Genomic DNA, 22,864 nt, shown 5'->3' on the forward strand with positions numbered 1-22,864 from the left:
AGCCGTATAAATATATAATCAATGCAGTACAGAAAAATAATATTGAAACGCCAAACAATATATAACTATATTATATTTTTATTCATTTAATTTTTACAAAACATATTTAGTTAAGGTACATAATACATAACATTGTTGCATTAGATATTATAGGTAATAATAATAATATAATATGCAAGTACTTACAACATTTTAGTTAGCTACGGGAAATTAACTAAAAAAAAAAAAAAACAAAGAAAATTGAATAAATAAAACAGAACAAAAAAAAAAAAAATAAAATACAATAATTATTTTTCATATTTTTCGATTCCAAAACAACAACGAACATTTTCAAACGAACACTTAATAACTCAATACATAACAGCTATACGCTAAAAATTTACCTTTGCAATTATTATAAGAAAGTACTAAAATATTTAAAATTTTTTTTTTTTCTATTAAATAATTTAAGATAATTTATTAATATAATATTTCAATTTTCAATTTTCCGTATAACTCTTTATCTAAAATAACTATAACAATTTTTTTAGCGTTAATTAATTACACATTACATCTTTGTTAATTATTATTATTATTATCATTACCCTTTTGTGGGCGCACAATGTTTAGCCGGAAAATTCGAAACGTTGGGGGAATGATGGAATGTACCGGCAACGCTTAAGACCGGATAAAAATATTTTAATTTGGCAAGTAAGACAAGGAGAATCATAAAAATCGCTCCCTAAAAAACCCTAAAAAAAAAAAAAAAGAAACAAAAAATCAATACTGGCAACAAATAACATAAAAAAAAATAATAATAATAATTTAATTAACCCTCGAGTAGCGTTATAAAAAGGCTTAGTATAAAATTACCTTTTTATACTACCACTATTATAATAATATTAATAATATGCCTAATTGCTAACATATTAATATATATATATTCAATTTTTTTTAAATATTTTTTCTTTCGAATTATACAATACAAAAGCAACACGTCAATTAATGTCTTAATTACATTTTTTTCTAAAAAATCTTATCTTACAAACATGCAAGAAATAAAAATAGAGCATGTGGTAAACATGGTTTTCGGTTGGGCCATTGTCGATATTATATTTTACAACTTTATAAGTAATAAATAATATTAAAAAAAAAAATGTTTTTCATGTCGGAGAAAATTAAAATGATAGCTAACTAGTAGTGATAGGTACCTCTATTGTTTTAAAGACAGTACTTAATTGGAAGGTAGACCATTATTGTGTATAGTATTTTCTAAAATGAATATTATTTAAATATGATTTACCTATTTTATTGCTAAAAAATTATAACTGTGTATAAACAATCACCAGAAGGATTAAATTAGTACAATCAAATTTCAAATTATAGTAGCTGTGGGTGTTAAGTTTTGAGTGGAGGGAAGACTGAATCTAAATTAGTTTTACAATAATATGTAATTTGACGACAGAGAATTTGAGCATCGACTTGATAAAATATTGTATATTTTTAAATATTTACAAAATTATATTAACAGGATATAAAAATACAAAGGGGAAAATATTTTATTTGGCACAATATAACAATATATAATAATGAAGACTTTTTACAGATTTGTTCGTTATGAATTTGATTACCAAATACATACTTCCCAAATGAGTTCTAAAGCTATTTATATATGTATATATTAAAATATTTATACTAAATAGAAATATGGTTTACGTATAATGTTTTTTTTTGTTATAGTCAAAATTGTATATATATTTATATATAAAGTATACAACACACTCCAATAAACACACACTTATATTCTGACATATTGGCGGTATTTATAAATGATTTTTAATTGACGAAATTTGATAAAAAACAAATTTAAAAACTCACTATATATATATTTTTAAATACTTATATCGATAGGTGTTTATTTGTTCATAATGAGCATATGTTTTTTTATTCTATACACATTTTGATTTAATATAAAGTGAAAAATAAATGATTGGCACAAGTGTTTTCAATATTTATTGTCCGAGACATGAAAATTGATTATTATTATTGCTTTACAATGATGATGACTTAAGTATTATACACGCTGTCAAGGAAGAGCTTTTTCGAGACGTTAAACATATTATAATATAGATAATTAGAAAAATGATTAATATTTAATATTGCTTGGGCGTAATCGTATAGAGCAAGGGAGAGAGGGCGTGAGAGATAGAATACAAACACCCTGGACACAAGGATTGTGTTGATTGTACGAGGTCCGCGTTAATTTCTTGAGCTTTTGTGCGTAGGTAGGTACCTATTACATTACAATAATTAATATAGAGTTTACAAACGTTAATAGCGCAGTGCCTAAATAACAACAACAACAATAATACTAATACTAATAATACTACAATATAACGCTGCACAATACATAATACTATTTAACATTGTCTGTGTAGCTGTATGGGCGTGGCCACAGTCTTGAGCTGCATCATTTGTCCGTAGTCTAAGTTCTGGTCCAGTTTCGGTTTTTTCGGTTCCGCGTCCGGCGGCCTGTGCGATTTCATATGTGCGCTGCGGCTCTTCACTTTGTTGAACACCCTGCAAACAGACACACACATTAAGATTGAGTTTGAGATTAAGTAAGCTTACTCAAGTATACTTACTTTCCACAAATCTTGCAGGGGAACTCCTCGTAGTTGGGATCCATTTGCGTGGGCGTGGACGCGTGCCTTCGGTCGGGCGTGCCGGCCGTGTGCAGCCTCACGTGAGCCGCTAGTCCGATCTTACTGTTGAACGTCTGAGGTAAATGGAAAAAGAAGAAAACAAATTCGGTTAGGTTACATTACGTTTGGTTAGGTTGGGTTTGGTTTGGTTGGGTTAGGTTAGGTTTGAGGGGCACTACTTGTATAATAACAGGGACAACGAGATAGCGAGGAACAACGCAAGAGAGAGGATGCCACTCACCGACAGACAGTCTGAGAATTCGCAAACGAAAGTTTGTTGGTCCTCCGAACTGGCGGTGACGTCATTGTTATTAGCCTAGACGAAGTAACATGAAACACAAAAGACGTGTGTGTGTGTGTGCTGGTGTATTTACAACAACGAGGACGAGAACGTTATGCTTACAGGTCAAATAGCTGGTCAGTACTCACGGGAATGTCTAATTTCGCGTTGGCCACCGCGGTGTCGTCGGTTCTGGACTTTCGCCGTTGCAGTTGAAACTGTTTGTAATCTTCCGGGCACACTTTTTTCCACAAGTAATAAAACTGTACGCACTGTTTCAGAGTTTTCGATCCCAACTGAAAACAACAACGGCCATCAGTCAGACTTTGGGGGGTTACGCCAAACACACAATATAATATAACATTATTATAGCTGTTACCTCTTGCGATATAAACGAGAAATCCTTGTCGTATCTGAATATGGCTTTGTGGAACGTCGACACTTCGTTCTGGGTCCAATGGTCCGATTCGGTGTACTCGAATTTCGTCAACGGATGTCCTTGGGGTAAGTACGGCGTGGGCTGCATCAGTTTCAACATGGCTTCCTGTAAACCGACAAACGCACAGGGTTTAGTAAAATATAGACACGCATAAGCGACCGCCGATCTTACCTGAACGTTTCCCCTGCAAAGATGGAGCAAGTGCAAGGCGTACTCCTTGTTCCTGCCACCGCCGGGCACTGCGGCGCAACAAGCGAAATCCATGTACATTTCCACTGTGGGTCAATAGAATAGACGAATAAATATATAGAGACGTTCCTATGTACCGTTCACAACATGTACTCACCTTCCCTCTCGGCCACAAAATCCGTAATGAAAGGGTCCCAGAGCAGATAGTCGCTAGGCGGCGAGTCCGGGGTCGGTTTGATCGGGTTGAAGGGTGGCAAAACCGCTTGGAAGTTTGAGCCGAGATTGATGTGCGGCAACACGTCGCATTCGGGCGGCGAATCGAGACCCACGCAATCTTCCACGATTCCTTCTGGAATAAATATATTTTCAATTCACAGCTGTCTGTGTTTAAAAGCAACACTCATACATACCCCGGACGGTCGTAGAGCTCGGCCACGAAGTCACCGCTTGCCAGTATAGACCCCGTCCGTTGCGCGAGGGGCTCAGCATGGGCTTGGGAGTGTATTGCAACGTGGGCTCGTTTATCAGGCCCAACCTGTGGCAGCGCAATCTCGACCGAAACGATTTATAGGTGGAAATGTCTCCGAAGCACCGTTTCCGATTCATTCGGTTCGTGTAGTTCGATTGAATGCTGCCGAGCGTTTAACAAAATAAGGTCCATTAATAAGATTTGTCTGTTGCTGTTTAGGAGGTGTGTTGAAAACAAAAGACAACAGTATCGTACCTCGACGGGTTGATGAATATGTCGTCCAGGTCGTCGACGAATTCCTGCTTGAGTTGATGTTTGAGAGTTGGTACGACGCTCTTGTCGTTCGGCTGCTGCGCTTCGGTTTGCTGCACGAACATCGATCCGGAATTATGTTGGTAATTGGCGTGCACCAATTTCAATTCGCCGTTTTTGTCGATCAGGAACTGACTGCCGTCGATCACTTGCGCCATGGTGCCGTTGACTCCGTACAGCCGACAAGTCTGGTAATCAAATTTCTTTCTGAACTCTTTCGTACTGCTAGATAATAACGGGTCTTCAGAATTAGGCATCATTACCTGTAAGACAAATTAAGAGTTACGAACGGTCCCAAAGTGTGCATGCTACAATGTTATATTAAATGCTTATTTTTACCTGTAACGTGTGCTGATGGTGGTTGGGCAGCGGCGACGGTGCTGCGGACGAGTTGGGCAGCGACATGGGCGACGGCACCGGAGTGTTGACGGAAACGGGCGAGTCGGTGGCCGATTCGAAATTGGGCAGGACTTCACTGAGGGCGGCCTCGACGGCCTCCGAGCTGGACATGTCGGACGAGTAGAAAAAATCACCCAAATGGCCGTTGGACATGACCGAATGGAAGTTCAACGACGGCGAATGGCCTTCCTGGCTCGCCGGCGGGGTGGGGTAGGTGAAGCTGGGCGACGGCAACGGCGACTTGCCCAGGTCCGTGAACATGGTCTGTCCCGAACTGTACGCCAGATCCGCCAGACTGGCCGACAACGGCGAGTTGAGCACGGCTTGGAAATCTTCGCTGTTCTGCAGATCCGTCATGCCGTCGTAGTCGTCCAGACACGACATGTCCTGCATGTCTGTCGCCTGACAAGAGGATCACACAATTAAAAAAAATTGTTTCAGTACAAAGCGAGTACATAATAACTACTATTAATATGACATAAGGAATTTAAACGAGTCGTCTATAGATAAACTCTTCTTCTTCTTATCTTCGCCTTACATTCCCATCTACACGGTGTGGGCCACCCTAACCCTACACCTCCATAGATCTTCTAAATCTCGATCAATCACCCCAGCGCTATCCTCATTCACTCTCTATGCAGTCTATTGATAAATTAAATGAATTAAAAATAACATTAATTTTTATTATCAAAATAAATGTAAACAATTTTTTAAAATTATATTGTTGGATGTCTTTCTTGACTTTGTGAGTTTGGACAAAATTGCGAGTCCCTTTTTTTTTTTTGTGATAAATATGCTCATCCCAAGTCATTAACCCATAAAACTCAAAATAAGTGCTGATTTTAAGTTTTAAGGTTTTTAAAATCTCAAGCTCCACCCTTCCCCTCTGATCTCCGTCAATGTCATGTTGGTTCAATATCCGCTTTGATCAATTTATCAAAAAAAAAAAGGGGGGAAGGGGGTTTATCTTTTAAAAGGGCTCTCGACCGCGTGCTGCGTTCGAATCAAAAGCAAACACCGCGTCAGACAGGCTTTTAACATAATATACAAATATATGTATAGGACAACATTGGAAATGGATTCGCCAAATGTATGTACATTTACATGTGTATGTGTGTGTGCAATAATTTCAACCCGGTAACTTATTTACTTCAGAGGCCCCCGACTTATATTTTGGCCGTCAAACACAAAGTTAGGTTTTTTTATTCCTTTTATTACTCGTTTTAACTTTTACAATTACACACACACGCGCGCGTGGATGGAAACCGGGAAGAAATTTCCTTTTATTTATTACCAACGACAGGAGGGAGACAAGAAGGGAGTGGGACAGATAGGGGAAGGTTACAACGGTCGTTTACCCCTCCAAAAAAAAAAAAAAAACTTTGTACGGACCGGGATTCGACCTAACTTCAAAGGCGGCTCATAATATATTCTTGTGAAATTATTTTTGTTTTCAAAGATAATAATTAAAGCGGCCGTATGTTAATTACACTGTTCGCGGTGAATTCTTAATGGTAATAATAATTTATATTATCACTATATATTCGTTTCTTTATAATATTATTATTATCATCATTTCTTAACCGACATCGACCGGCCCGCGATATCGGCGGATTATCAGTTTTTTAAAAAAAATATTTTTAATCAATGCAAATTAATGTATATAATTACCGTCCCGTTTGGCGTGCGCGTTTAAGCGTATAATAATAATAATGGCGGGGAAAAAACCACCTTCGGATTTTTTGGGGTGGGGTTGGTGGTGGTACATAATTGAATATATTTTTTTTTAATAAAGGTGTTAACCGAAGGGTGAACACGGAAAAAAGAGGGGGAAAAAAGGGTGTGACCGGTTTCAAAGGTTTTACCTCGTCTTGACTGTTTTTTTCTTTCTTTTTAACATTATTATTATTTCTGCGAAGCTGATCAATTTTTTTAATTTTTTTTTTTTATATTCTTACGTATTGTCTGTGTGTTTTGGAGCGGAGGCCAAACGCCGATCATACCGAAGGCGGGCTAAATAACAATAATGCTGCCGGGACCAAATCTGGATGGGGGAGGGGTAAGCTGATTTAAGAGAGAGGGGAGGCGAGGGGAGGTTATATACCGATAAAAGCTCGTCGGCGTTCCGATGATTAATGCAGACGACGTTTCCGGGGGGATTTTTTTTTTGATTAATCGGCAACCACCACACCGCACCGGCCCCTTCCAATTCACATAATACACAACCTGATACAGGCTAAGGATTGCTTGAACTTTTAACTTGACTTTATAGAAACCGAGACCCGGTGGGGTTGGGGGCGGAGGTAGTGTGCGAAAAATAATAAATATATATAAAACATAGGTTGGAGCGACGTGCCACGTTATTTACAAGCCAATATGACGTGGCTTCATTTGGTGGTGGTGCGAGGGGGGGGGGTGAAGATTTGGGAATTGGTCCGGAGTTTTATTTTTGTAGGGGTCGTCGATAAGATAAATGTCAGTTGTTTGGAGACACTAACAAGAGATTGTTATTATTAGGGGAGGAACATTGGTAATAGCGTGATAGTAGTACTGTAGTATTGATGAGTAGGAATCAGTGACCGCTGAACCTGTTGAGTAGTAATAATATAATAATATGTTTAATTGTTGTTACGAAGGACACGTTGAATATTATCGACACAAACATTTATAATCGGTGTTAATTATTTTTCTTGTACTCGACTATTAACAAAACAACGGACTTCCGTGGAGACGACTAGCTTTATGCAATAATACACCTATTCAACCACTTGGACGGTATGTATGTATGTATGTGTGTGTGTGTACGTTACCCGTATCGTGTCGGCTAGCTGTGCGGAATCGACGGCTTGTAAAAGCATAGTGTCCGTTTGCACGTTGGGAAATATATCGTCGTTGAGTCCCGGCGAATAATAGCCACGGTGGTGGTTATCGGTTTCCTTTTCGCCGGTGCCTCTGCTGCCGCCGTGATTCAGTGTGTTGTACGGTGAATTGCGGTAATTAATATCTATTTGCGGGCTAGTGCTGGTGCCGGTGCCGGTGCTGCTGCTGCAACAAAATCCCATTACGGGGACACAAGATTAATGGACTGCGACGTTAGATCGACACGAACTTACAAGCCGCAAAAAAAAAAAAAAAAATTGGAAAAAAAACCAGCACAATAATATTTGGTGTAAAGACACACGCCGAAGAGCGACGCGCGTGCACTTGTATGTAAGTAGGTATAATAATAATTATGACCGAGGCGGACATGCCTCTTTGGACGACGGCGATCTTGCACGATCACAGCACCGTCAAGACCCCTAACGTTCATTTCTACTGGGGGGACAGGGGACGAGATAGGGATAAACGATTCCCCTTCTCGTCTAATAGTTACCCTTTCAGTACACAACGGTTTGCCTATTGGCAAGTCGACTGGCAATAGCTATATGAGAGCTAAAAAAACTAGGTTACCTCTGGTTGTATTGGTATCCCGGGTCCGAGCAAGCCCGCTTCACGGCCGTCTTTCTTAAGATGATATCCGAGTACACCACAGACGTTGTATCGGTAGAACTGGCGGTTGTGTCTACAGCAGAAGATGCGGTGCTGCTGGGTACTGCCGGTACGGCAAAAGAACTATTATTATTGGTCATGACCGCGTGAACCGATGTGCTTCTGCTCACCACTTTCTGTACCGTGGTCTCCTTGTCACGGTTAGAGCCTGGAAAATTGCGACAAAAAAATTAAAAAATTACACCAAAACTAGTCGACATGGTCGAAATTTAATAAAACCTATTTTTTTCTTAAATATTGCCTTAACAAAACTCCTTAAAAACAGCAGACCGCATGCAATTCCACTTAATTTGACACGGTGAAAATCAACATGATACTAGATTGATAACATTTTTTTTTTTTGAAGTTTAAACTTACTAGAATACGACGAAGTCAACCCGTTTTGCGTAGCCGGTTTTGTAATCCTCTTCTGAATGATTTTCTCCTCGATCAGGGCTCTGACGCTCATGCTGGCCGTTTGCAAAGGAGGACCCGAAGCTTCTTTTTTCTCCCATTTTTTCGAATCGGTTTCCTGGGAAAAAAAACAAAACAAAACGGGTTGATAAAAATTATAAAAAAAACTCATTTCGCTTTTGAAAATTATTTTCCATACAAATCCTCTCGTCGTCCGTGATTTACATTCGTGTTTGGCGTGAATAGTGGGGAAATAATATAATATTATAATATTTAGGGGAAAGCGTTTGAGGATTTTCTGCGGCCGTTAAAATCATCGGAGGGGGGGGGGAACACGGAATATTAAATAATGTAAAATAAAAGAACGAAAAATATGCAGTCGGGGTAGCTGGGTATGAAATCTGGTAGTATTTGATAATGTGAGACCGAACAATAAACGTACAAAAAAAAAAATACATATATTTTTTTTTCAAAAAAAAAAACCCTACTCCGGGAAAACAAAACAAAGAAAAATATTTTCATGATTTATAGTATATATTTATTATATAAAGATTATTATTAAATTCCCTAGCAGTCGAGTGCCCCCCTCCCTTCAGAGCTATGTATTACTCACCGCCCTTCCTACCATCCTAAACTTGACTATTTAGAATCAGTGTCTGTAATCTGTGTAGTTATTTTCAAATTTTAGACATGAAAGGTACACAGGCCTAGACAAAATGGTCTTAGTAGAGTATTTAATTATGTATTTGTGTATGTATTCAAAAAAAAAATAAAAGGAAAATTTCCATTTTGTTTCATTTGGAGTAAACGAGGATGAAAAATACTACCTTAGTACATGTTTTTGGCGCGCTATGTTTTTGAAAAAGCCTTTTTCAGTTATCATATTAAATTATGAAAACTAAGAGATGAATGCAATATTAAATCACAACGAGTCGCCAATTAAATTACAAATAGTTGTTTTGATTTTGCTTACATCTCGGTGAACAGCAACGGTGCTATATATATTTGTTATTTGTATGAGGCGTCTCAAGTTTCAAAACCAGGTAAAAGACATTTTCAAGTGGCCACTCTATTATTGAATATCAAAAGTAAAGATCATAACTAACACAAATCTCGGTTGGTTAAAAAAAAATCGCCCATTCTAAGAAATTACTTGTCGTTTGTGAAAATGTTCAAAAATTGCTTTTAGCCGGTTTCTAAACTAACCGCCCCAAATATAATATAATATATACGCACACGTGTTATTGTCGGTGTAGTCTTTAGGTACCTAGTTTATCATATATATATATATCTTCTTGCTTCGCGAATGTTTTGGCTCTATCCCTCGCACACGCCCAGAGAAGTTTTTCCTTGTATCCCTTTAATGTCCTCCCAACTGTTGTGTGTATACCATACCCGACACCTTTTTTGGGGATCAACATAGTTCGTTGTGGTTTTTGCATTGCGCGAGTCGACCCAGAGCGTGCAATCAACATGATAAATCAGCAACCATGATCAGAATGCAGAGGAGCAGCTACCACCTAATGGCAAAACATTTCCAGAGTTCTTACCGAATCCGGGGGGATGAGCAGGACGCGCACCCGGGGTTGTCTGTAATTAATTTCCAGGGTGGAAAAGGCTATGGCCGATATTAAACAACCCAATGGTCTTGCCAATGTGTACTTACGGTTTGTATACAAAAAGTGATTTGTGCGGATAAAACAAACGGATTTGTTTTGCGGTCGGATCGGTTTGATTTGGATTATTTTTTAGACATACGCTATTGTCCGGAATTAAATTGTTTTAAACGTTTTTAATCACCAGATAAGGCATTTAAAACAGTATAATATACATATTTCAAAAAAGGCCTATAAGGTTGCTTTTTTCAATATTTTTAGAGGATTTTTTTAATTATAAATGTTGAAAACTCAATAAATAATAATAAGATTGGCACGTGAGACAATTAACGGAATCACCGTTTTTAGTGTCTATAATGAATACAGAACTTCTGAAACGCTTACTTACTTTACTTAGTAATTTATCAGCTAAATAATGACCCAAGTAAACCCAATACAACAATTGTTGGCACATAAGCAATGTATGATTAAACCGAGTTATTCCTTAAGTTGTCGAAAATCGTTACTCCGCCATGGGACTTCTCAGTGTATGTCTGATAGAACAAGCATTATGTAAACGATAACACTGGCTCACAACAACTTTGCTCAATAAATACCGGATCGGCAACTAATATCCAACTAAAGCATAGGTACATTATTATGTTGTATGCAAACACGAAACTTTAAGGGATAATAATAATTTAACAATGTAAAGCTAAAAAAAAAATTAAAAAACTGCGCTGAATGGTTTTTTTTTTTTTTTTACTGAATTTATTGTTCACATTTTTATCGAAACACCAAAAACTTTTGTCGGTACGCGACGTCTGTTTGGCATTTTAATTTTTTGATACTGCCCTTAATGTTTTTGCAAACAATGTGAGTTATACAAATATATATATATATATATATAAATCTTTTTTTGTTTTGTTTTTGTTACCTTTTACATTGTCTCTGCCCTTTGTCATTACTTTTTTTTTTTAATTACAGCACCGTGTGCTACGTTATAAATCGTAAACCAGTCTGTGTTGATCACAAAGTTCGGCAATCGGTTTTAATATCACAGACTCGTAAATATTTAACAAGGCTCGGAGTACCCCGTGTACACTAAAAGTATGAATATCATAAATAAATTACCGCTAAAATATTGAAAAAAAAAAATAATAAAAAATAACGCCGTGAGCGAAAATTCATTAAAAAAATTGGGTATAAAAGACTTTTTCTCGATAGTAATTAATTGCTAGTCAAGTAAATGAGTGTAATATCATATGATGTGTATATATTGTAAATAGAAGCAATGCTACAATTAAAATAAATTCTATTAACCCAGCGGACTATATTTTATTTGTCTGTAACTCTGGAAAAAACTATACAATACAGGCGGCTATAATAATACAGTGTATTGAGTTTAATATGTATTTTAGAATTGTTAATTAAAGCTATAACTTACAATTATAATACTGTGGCCCTTTATGCAATAACAGAACGTACAACATATTTACGATAAATATTGTTTTGTTTCCTAACCGACTTGGTGGAGTGGTTAATATTACAGCGTTAATTTACAAAAAGGATATTCATTTTTTTTCTGTAAGTTTTATATTTAATGGAAAACGAATAATGGTGTAATATTGCTGTTGGTGGCGAGTAGAGCCTCTCATACATATATAGAAACATAAATATGACTAAAAGTAGTATAAAAACGAAAAAAAAACTATACAAGGCAAGCAGCTACAGGTTCTGCTTAAAGAAGTTTTGAAAGTAATGCACGAGGCTAAGTATAAAAGAAAAATATATATATATCTGATGATGATTTTATTTTGAAAATGTCCAATAGATAGAGTACAAACGTTCCGGGTACGTCTCTAAAGCGCAGCCTTCTTCGAACTACTGTTGTAACCCAACAATAAACGGAAGACTTTTGGAATGAAGGTTGCACCGTACGAAGGAAGATAGAATGAAAAAGTAAATTAATTTAGAAATGTATTCGACGGATAAAGAAAACAATGCGACAAAATAATATGGCCTTTGGCGTCTCCGGTGTATATGCTCACACATTACTAAAATTAAAAAAAACGATACCGAGCCCACTGTATTTATTTGTTTTTTTTTTCCCAAAAAAGAGAACGAATATTATATAGTGAACGCCGTCGTTTATTTGGTAATTTAATTTAAAAAAATATAACACACATTTTTTCATTGCAGTTTGCAACTTTTCTGTTGCCCTAACTACGCATTATTATAATTTAATATAAAAAGGAAACAGGGCAATGTAATATGACGGCAATATCTCCTATTTAACTCCACACGATGGCGGTACGACGACATAAATTATTAAACAAAACCTTCTCTGCTCGGGAGGTGAATAATTGTTTTTGAGAAAACAAAAGGAACGGGGTGAAACAATATAAGAAACGAGCAAAATAGAGAGAAGAAAAAAAAATACACTCTTGTGTTTTTAATACAGTTCAGTGTCTCTCTCTCTCTATATAATATACCGAGAGAGATCAAAGGCGAATATTGATGTTTCCCCGTTTGAAGAAAACCTGAGAAACGGGGCAAAGTGATTTGTACGGTGCTGCTGTTTACGACAGTGCAAATATGAAAAGGTTTGATTGGGTATTCAATGTAAATATCCGTTTCTTTGTATAGAGCGTTTCCGGTTTTCATGGGAATTATTCAAATTGGTTTTCAGAGTTACTCGTTACACGCCCCCCCCCCGCAGGAAGCCCCCCGCGTGCGTCGAGTTTCTTATATAAATCTTTTTAAACGGAAATAATATACTGTATAAGATTTTGACCTCAGAATTCTCTCTATTGTGCCCGCATTGAACTCTCTCTGCTAACTGATTAAATAATAATAATTATAATTAGCATTCCGAATAAATGAATAAACGCTGTCAAATTGTACACAGTTTATAATATATATATTTTTCTATGGGTATGAATTGAATCGTTGTGGAAATCAAAAAATTAATATTTACATAGAAACGAAAAACTTTTTGGCCCGAAATTGATAGAAAACGAATAAATGTGTACCGATTTAATTTTCATATTTCCATCGCAGTAAATTAAAAACGTTATTTTTTTTTAGATTTAATTACAATATCAACACGTTTACATTTATTAAATTTTTTTTTGTTTAAACACCGACCTCTAAAAAATTATTAATGAACTAAACAAAACAGCGGGGTGCCGTCAACCGTTATATTTATTTGTTTGGTTCAAAATTAAAACTAGGAGAAACGTTGTACGTTTAAAAATGAAAATCACACTTCAAAGTACTAAAGTAGATAGTAGGTTGTGGTTTTTGAAATTGATACTGAATCAATATTGACATGGACATTTCTAGGCATATCACTGTACAACAATATTCATTATAAGTTATAACGTTCTGGGAAGAAATACATTTAAAAGTTATAAGCTGTAACGTTCTCAGAAAATAATCTTATAATATCATGTTATGTTCTGTGAATTTTGAGTTTGTCGTGGAACTCTGTAAAACAGTAAACTACTATAATAATCTTATTAAACAGCGTATAAGTTTGAGAACAGCAAAACACTAACGGGCCACGTTTTGCTGACTTCAGTAAGCCAGTGAATGCTATTTTTATAAAATATATATTCCTAGACTGGAGAAGTAGACATTTTTGTATTGCATTTTCATTCGACACCTACTTGGCATACTTTTTAAACGCCAACAAAAATAAACCAAAGTACCTATTGCCCGTTGAAAACAAATGAAAATCAATACTCGGTGATCGTTTTACTGTGGACCTTTCAAACTTCAAAAATGCATTGCCCGTTGCCAATTATTAGGTTCGACGAGAACACTAGCCACGAACTCACGCATTGTAAAAGATGGCCAAAAGAAAGTGAAAAGGAAATAGTGCCAAACACAATTTGTGTACAGACAAAAATAATACCAGCCCGTTAAGATATGACCTTGTCGTGAAACAGAACAGTATATCATATTATTATACTATTAATAGGTGTACACGAATTGTTAAATAAATAAATTAATACAATTATTCATTTTCGGACAGACCTTGTGCAGTAGGCACCACTTTATGAATGATATATGATAATATATAAATATATTGTGTGTAAAGCAGACGATAATGTCATTGTAATCATTGAACGGAGATAATGTTATAATTATAATATATCCTTTGAAGTACATATACATATTGTATCAACGGCGGGCACGGGAATTTACATACACTATTATCTGATGAAAAGCCTCGGTAATCACACGGTCGACATTTTCTCCTTTGACGGAGAACAACTGTACGGGTTGAATGATGCCCAACTCGGCTTATGTGTGGCGTGTCTAGACACCGTGTGCCGTTTATCGAATGAGCTAATTACACACACACAATAATGATCTGGGAAAATGGATTTTATAATAATCTGTAATTGAAAACGGAAATAGAACATATTTTCCGTTTTCCGAGCCGGGTTATTGTTCGGCTGCACATACACATCACACAATAAACGTGTAGAAACAATATCCCTGTTTCAAGTCGATCCCGATAATCTCTTTTGGGAACGGTATAGGTATCGTAGAGCTCTTTTGTCTTGTGTCTCTATATAGGTATATATTCTCTCCCCTTGAACACCGCTATACTACTACTACTACTACGGCTATTGCCGGGATGAAAGCCCCGCCGTGGTGGCCAATCCGACCCAGGAATGTACAAAACCTTTTAAATGAAAAACTCGATTCGGATGTTTACCTCTCGTTGCCCCCTTCGTTTCTAAACCGGCCATCATTCTCCCTTATTGCCCCCGTCTCGTTAAACCTTTCGGGATTTCCGAATTAGTCGAGATAATTGGTTAAAATTCCAACTGCTCGCGTTAATTAGTGTGAAACACACACACACGTACAAGAGAGAGGCCTGCTCAAATTCCAATGAAAAATCGATAGTGTAAAAAAAAATATCCGTCCCCTCTTTGTCGGGCTCGTATAATTAGAGACCGTATATAAATTCATGTGGGTACATAATATAGCTCTCTATGTATATATGCATTTAAAAAGCCAGGAGGGAAATCACAAAAAAAAAATTGTACCTACATATTATTATACAGTATAAAACTGTGTCATGATCCGTGCCATTGTGCAGTAGGTACATACAGGGTGAATTTTTTTTATCACGAGCCAGCCAATAATGTCCCAATGGGTTTAGTTAATAATTACATTTTTTCTATAATGTGATCAGAGTTTTCCACAAATTTGTATTGTACCCTTACCTTTTTAAAGTAACCACCGTGAAGCCTCATGTGTCCGTTGAGGGCTGGTACGTTTTTGAATTTTCTATGACACAAGTTACATTCCACGGGTTTCTGCTCTGGTTTTATCGGCACGACGCCTATAGCTAATGTGGTTTGTGCGTTTTGCTGTTTGCTGGACGTCGCATCGGTGGTATTACATTGGTTTGCATTCTGAAAAAAAAAACACAAAAAAATAATGATAATATTTTATCTGCAAAACTTATACCGGCCGATTGGTCAATTATGGCCCGATCAATAACTTGGAAGGTATTAGAGGTTTTTTTTATACTTACATTTATAGTTATTAATTAGGGCAAATTTAATATACTTTTGAAAAATATAACCCCTTCACTTATTATATGTTAAAACTTAAGCTCATACGGTTTTACCATATAAGTGAGAGGGTTATAGTTTTTAAAAATACATCAAATTTTCCCCATCTAATAACCGATAAATGAATAAAAAAAACAATAGTTATCGACTAGGCCATGGTTAACCAATCACTCGGAATACAATATTTGATATTGATATTGATATAAGATAGAGCGAGAGTCGCCTTTTTTATTTTGCAAATGGTAATTAATATTTATAGCGGTGAAATAAGTATAATAGTATTATGTTGTGTGAAAACGTCCCACCTTTCGTTTAAACACCGGTGTAAAAATTAATTAAAACCGTTTTCCATCACGCAAAGTACATAAGCGTCGCGTCGAGTGATGATAATATGAAAAGGGGGATTTATTGTTCCAAAACCAATAAACTCTAAAAGCCTTCACCGCCGGTAAGGTTAAAATAGAAAAAATGTACAATTTTTATTCGCCAAAGGCCGCTCGACAATTATTGCATCGTGGTCTCTAAGTTTCAGTACAACAATGAATGAATAAAACTCCAGCAGCATTTATGTATAAATATAACACGGATTTATTTTGTACAAAAACCTACACAAACGATGAGTATTGCTTTTTGGGGAATCGTGCGTCTTATCGGGCGTCACATAATTAATTTATCGAAACTAAAAAAAAAAAATACTCGACGCGAGCAAGTATTTTTAAATTAGTTTTTATTTCGTTTAAGACATTTAGTTTTTTTTCCAAAGTAAACGAGAGTTTACATTATACATTTAAACATTGCAAAACTGCGCTCTCCAAAACGACTAAACGCCGTCGTCCGTCGTCGTCGTCGTTGCGTTTAAATCGAAATTAAATTATTATTCTGAAAGCCCGTCGAAAAAACAATCAGCTATCCCACCCCCCCACCCCCCCTCGGCTTGCATTAAAAACCTGCTATTTGCCCCCGCAGGAACACAGGCTAATTGGATTTCGACGACAATGAACGCAAAGGTTTTAATTCAATAGTCGCCCGGCCAAAAAGCTCTCCTCCCCGTCCCGGCCTTTGCGCCTCTGGAGTTCGACACGGCAAATGAAAGGGTCACGGTTAGGAGGGTATTGCTGGGCACAAAGTGTACACACAGGGCAAGTCGCAATTCGAAGTAAAATAACGAAAACCACCCCCCACCGGAGCACGTAAACGGCAAGAAAAACGTGTCCAAAACCAAAACGTTTTACTATAAGCAACGACTGGGTTCGCATTCAAACAAGTAGTTACATAGTAGTAAAACACGTTGGCTCGATTCGATTAGTTTTTTAAAAATACAAAGCGATTCCAATCTAAATACCTTGTAAAACTTTGTGCACGTTGCTCCAAAGCTGTTATTTATTATGTGGTCTTTATATATGATATACTTAAGCTTTGCTCGGCGTAGCCGAAATAATAATCGTTTATTTATGAAACGCAATAAGTCACAATTTTGTTGGAAATTATTATTATTTTTTTTTTTAATAAATATGCGCTGTGGCCGTATAAAATAAATTTGAAAAATGGATGTACACAAATAATTGTATTAAGTATAGTGCACAAGAATTTAAAAAAAAAGTAACTTTTTTGGTATAAACCCCTTTCATAAATAATCGATTCAATTTATTAAATAGTGCACAATATATGACATATGTATATTAAATTATTACTGTTTTTTACCACTGAGATACCAGTTGAACTAGCAAACTTATAGAAGTAATTGTTGGCCTTATTTGAAGCAACAAATTATCGAGGCGTTTATGATTAAAATATAAATTAAATTCTTCATTGACGTTTTTAGAAGTCCATCGTTGCCAACAATTAAAAATATCTGTCTATATATTAAACCGGTCGTGAAAAAATGTAAATTAAGTTTACTTGGCCGGAAGTCGAAGTTTGTTTTCCTGCCGTAGATTCCTATATTATAACAAGCGCTATATACTTACTAGGTCGGAAGTAGGAAAACAAACTTCCACTTCCACTTCCGGCCAAGTAAACTAAATTTACATTTTTTCATGACCGGGTTTAATGTGTAGACAGATTTTTATTTGTTGGCAACTGTGTTCAGAACGAATATGAACTATACTCTCATCGACAATATACATTAATAAATTGGTTTTTAATGAAAAATGAACTCGAGAGTTATTAACATAACAATTTACAGTTGAAGCAAACAGTCAATAAACATTTATAATTTAATTGCAGGAACCCACTCATAGCTGAATATACAGCATACACGGCTCAATTAACTCATATGGGGCCGTTGAACTCTTCAAAATGCAGCAGCAGCAGCAGTAGAATTAAATGAAATACAAACATTTTTTCATACAGCAGTTTATTCAAATCTAAGTTTGTGTAAAGCTAAACAGCTATAATTTCAATCGGTACTTTACTGTACTACAATAATAATAATATACTATAATTAAAATGATATAACTACATAGTAATAGGTACAGCGGTAATTTTCAAAATTGTGAGTTTGTTCATATAGTTGTACAACGCTTTAACTACATACGAATAAAGGCTTACAAAAAACAAATTAACAGAGCAAATTAAGATCTACGCTAATATATGTATTTTGTTTATACTAATTATGCCTATTGGATAAATGTAACATATTATTATAATATTACAATATACTGTTTTAGAGAATTTATAAGCTACTGCGTGTGTGTGTGTGTGTGTGTGCTTTACCTCGTAGTACCGGTAAGTGTCGGCATTGGTATAATCGTAGCTGTTATAGCCGTTGTTATCGTTAGTGTAGTAATGATTATTGAAAGTGTCGCAGTTGTTGTTGGTGTAGTAGCTATACCCGTCCGGATATTGGTAGGTAATCCACTGGTCCATGCTCGAAACTCGACTACCGACACACAAGTCGGTCTAGCCGGGCTCGTGTCAGATGCTCGTGTCTTATACCGGCACCACCCCCACCTGGCCGTGGTGTCAAAGATGCGGATATATTTTCAAAACCAGAAGACACCCCCGCACAGATGGGGATGACCCCCCCCCCCCGTACGGTCAGAGGCGAATACGGGAGGGTGTACGCAACAGAAAATATAATACATAATAGATGTGGGGGTGTTGTAGACGACGTGGACTCGATCGGTCTTAAAGCGGTTATGCGTTTGTATAATGCCGTGTACCTCTTTAAGACCACACCCACTACACTAGACATTATTATTATTATTTGTATTTTTTTTATTTTTTACTTTACAGCACAACGCCTACAATTCAAACCGTACACGCCCTTAAGATTTTTCGTCTTCTTTCGTACATCATTGACCGCGTAAACTTATCTTCATACATATATATAAGACATATTATACATTGTAACGTGTACACTGATATGAAAAACTGTAAAATTCCTTTTTTACGACCATCGCAATGCCTTTTGCGCCGGCAATTGCGGACGTGCCGGAATAACTGCAGGAAAAAGTGAAAAATAAAACCACACACATACACACAATGTCTTCAACGATGTGACTTCACAGCCGTGGCACGTCTTCACCGTGACTTTGAAATGTGTGTCCGTAAGACGAGAAATAAAATTTTAAAAAACTAACTGCATAAAAAATAACCCAAAATCACGTAATACAGGGTGATCAAGACGGGTGGAAGGGTAGAGATAAGGGTTATTTTTATCTGCTTCATTCCACCAACCGTCCTTAGTTAACTAAAGTTAAGTACTTAAAAAACTTTAAACATAATTATTCAAAATTGGTTATCGACCGGTGAAAATTTCCAGTTAATTATTGTTGATTTAAAAATTCAATTAAACATATTATATTATATTATGTTCAACGCTTGTACGTAGAAATCTACCGAGAATTTAGTGTATTCGTTTTCATTGAGGGTAAAACGTCAAACAGTATCCAAATAAATGGCAAAACTTATTCGACAAAAAATAACGAATACTTTTTATATATATCTAGGTTTTGTGAACTTCATAAAAAAAAATACTTTTTCGGTTGTTTTTCTATGTGGAGAAACGAATGTCATTCCGGTCGGTTTGAAAATAAAAGAAACTATTTAAACCGTATAGTAAAATATTGCATTTTCGGATGGAAGGACACCGTGAAATTTGACATTACTTTTCTAGGGTAAAGTGGAATTTTCTAGTAAAAAGTTTTCAACTTTAGTATATGTAGTGTGAGAATGTCAAAAATATTCATAATATAATATATGCACGAGGGTAGAAAAATACAGCAAGTCCTGAGACAAAGGGTAGCGAATTGTTTGCCAACACGGTTTTATTGCGTTTCAGTTGAATTTCTATCGGCATGGGGTAATATTATTATTATTCTTTGAGCAAAAGCAAAATATGCAAAGCGTTACATTCTCATATAGTTAATCCGGTACCGGTGTACTTAATCAATGTCAATATTATATTGTATTAGTCACAGTCGGGCAATGTATAATTTTGTGGACTTGAATCCTCCGTCGATAAATGCATCCACTGCCTATAGGTATAGCGACTGTGGAACACAATATAATCTTATATTATGACCCTAGATCCGCCATAATGTTATGCGAACCCCCCCTTTGTAAGTCGTACACGCCGAAACCTGAGAATGTTTATCTTTTATATTTTATAGTGTCGATTTTTCTTTAGCCGCCACTCTCTACGGTGTGTGATATCAGCTATTCCAGCACACTTGGCGGGGCCTGCAGTTATTGTAGGCGAAACGAATGTGAGAGAGAATGAGATAGGGAACTTTGGTACTCGAAATAAACGACCAATGATATATTAACATATATTAAACAGGGACAGCCCCCGATGTGTATAATACCAGAGGAGGCTTATGAATGACAATAAAAAAAAAAAAAACCTTAACTGAACCAGGGACGGCCGTCTCACCCGTGTGTGTCTGTGTGTGAATGCTGCTATGAACCTTTGACCCGGACGGATTGGGCAACCGGTTTTGACCACTCGAAAGTGTATATTGAAAGCGTTTATATAATATTTTATTTTGTGAATTATGCCGGTGCAGAGGTTAACTGCTTCGGTCATTTATCGAATCGTGACCAAAACAATCGGACCGGTTATCTGATGTCTTATTATAAATTGTGTTTACACGGGCAAGTATAACGATGATAATTTTTTCAAACGTCTATTCTCAGACGGCGGCATATTACATCAACGTCCTAGAGAATGGCTTCTTAGAGGTGACACCGTTCTGGGTTATTAAACACACCTCCAGAATACAGAGGTAGGTGCCAGGGCACGACCACGGGTAATGTGTGCTCTGAGTTCTGACTCATCGCGGTATATCTGTTTGAACGGAAATAGAATCATTACAAGGCCAATAATAATTTATTATAAGCAACTACTGACTAAGTCGGGGATCCGTCAGGGAAAAATGTAGTATTTTTTTGTGTGTAAACTTCCAGCCAGCCAAAAGCCAGACCGTACAAATGTTTACACACACACACACACACATTCGACAAGCATATTGTTATTGAAATTCAAATATCGCAAACGCAATTAAATTACTCGTGTGCATTCATGTGTATTGGAATATTGCTAGGTATGGTGTGCGATACAAAGTGATGTTCAGTGATTATTCCATATTTTAATGATGTGTGGTGCACCGGCAATAATAATAATAATACATTCTAAAACGACGCCACCAACGCAATTACCGAGAGCAGAAAATATGTTATTCCATCCGAGTAGAAATATAATAATATGATATAGCTCCAGGCAGTAGGTAAACCGTGTGTAGAAGCATTTCTTGAAAACAACCGTCGAATATGTTGCTGTTCGTTAGACAATTTTCTTTTTAAATTCCACCCGCATACCATAGTGACTACAACCATTAAAGAACTGACGACTGAAGAAAATCTGCTCTTTTATTTTTTTTTTAGACGTTTCGTTGTTGGGGGGGTTTTGGTGCAACATTTTACAAGTATAATAGTTGCCTAAGTGTTGGAAAATAGTTAACGTTTAAATCTTATTAGTGATTAATTTCCTGTCAAAACGCGATGCAAAATTTTTTTAATTTATTGTTAAACAATAATATATAATATATGTTTATTGATTTTATAAGTACATAAAATTCAAATATATGATTGCTGCACCCAATTATGTGAACTTTTTCGAATTTTTTTATAATAACAATATGTTTGTGAGTGTAATATTATAATATAGTACTTGTAATTTTAACGTCTGCGTACTTGCTTTTTATTAACGTCCAAAGAAAACTTGGACTGTGGTAGGGGCAACTAAACTGCTTTAAAAAATAAAACAACCCTCTTTTTATTATTATTTTTTTTTTTGTATGTTTATTAACCGGCTTAACTCCCGTTATTAACACGTCCCGTTGACTCTTCGTCCATTATAATATCTCGTGATTTTTTTTCACCTTGACACAATCCCTCTATTTTGGTTCCCCGAGCACAATACAGAACGTTTCTCCTGTTTCAAAATAAAACGACATCCGTTTTGTTACGGTTCACGTGGTCCGAGTACACTTCTTTATACATTTTTTTTTTTTGAAATATATTTCTGTCTCTCTCTCTCTCGTTTTATATTTATTAGGACTTGGACTTTGGATATGAAACGAATTGGCGATCTCTCTTTCTCTCTTTTTCTCTTTCTAGAGCTGTAACAAAAAGATTTGGTATAATTTTTATACTGTCCCTCCCTCCTTTTTTTTTTATTGTTTGTTCTATGGAGACCGTGGAAAAATCTATTGTCCGCTGACGTACCCGAAACGAAGAAATCGATCCCTCAAAAGACATTATTTAAGTGAACGAAAGCGAACTTTTTCTTATAGAAACACAACGTACGGTTTTATTAGTTTCGCCGACCATACAACTGCGTATGGTAATTTATATTGTATTTATACTACACATAAGACGGTTCTATAAATAATATATTTGTACATACATTTACTTGTGGAAAAAAAATGTATGTAAATTGTAAAGC

The 22,864-nt window shown here is 36.1% G+C and overlaps 1 protein-coding gene across 6 annotated transcripts in view; it reads right to left on the reverse strand.

Annotated features, from left to right (window-relative positions):
* Window positions 1-742: 742 nt before the first annotated feature.
* LOC126847469 (uncharacterized) overlaps window positions 743-22,864 on the reverse strand; it is a 171,100-nt gene continuing 148,978 nt past the window's right edge. For 2 of the 6 annotated variants that reach the window (XM_050587725.1, XM_050587720.1), the window contains 14 exons: window positions 15,559-15,750; window positions 8,679-8,832; window positions 8,223-8,469; window positions 7,583-7,817; window positions 4,713-5,174; window positions 4,317-4,636; window positions 4,003-4,223; window positions 3,750-3,941; window positions 3,575-3,678; window positions 3,344-3,508; window positions 3,114-3,260; window positions 2,926-3,000; window positions 2,625-2,758; window positions 743-2,559 (listed from right to left, as the gene is read on the reverse strand). In XM_050587725.1, coding sequence (XP_050443682.1) covers window positions 2,400-2,559; window positions 2,625-2,758; window positions 2,926-3,000; window positions 3,114-3,260; window positions 3,344-3,508; window positions 3,575-3,678; window positions 3,750-3,941; window positions 4,003-4,223; window positions 4,317-4,636; window positions 4,713-5,174; window positions 7,583-7,817; window positions 8,223-8,469; window positions 8,679-8,832; window positions 15,559-15,750 — 2,808 coding nt within the window. In that variant the 3' untranslated portion in view covers window positions 743-2,399. Of the gene's footprint in view, window positions 2,560-2,624; window positions 2,759-2,925; window positions 3,001-3,087; window positions 3,261-3,343; window positions 3,509-3,574; window positions 3,679-3,749; window positions 3,942-4,002; window positions 4,224-4,316; window positions 4,637-4,712; window positions 5,175-7,582; window positions 7,818-8,222; window positions 8,470-8,678; window positions 8,833-15,558; window positions 15,751-22,864 lie in introns of all 6 variants that reach the window. The other 4 variants (XM_050587721.1, XM_050587723.1, XR_007687070.1 and 1 more) reach the window with 4 other exon arrangements.

Source organism: Adelges cooleyi, unplaced genomic scaffold, assembly GCF_023614345.1.
Source record: "Adelges cooleyi isolate 19-005CV unplaced genomic scaffold, UGA_ACOO_1.1 ACOO_flye_CR_arks_rails_tigmint_CR_PRNA_108, whole genome shotgun sequence".
Taxonomy (NCBI): domain Eukaryota; kingdom Metazoa; phylum Arthropoda; class Insecta; order Hemiptera; family Adelgidae; genus Adelges; species Adelges cooleyi.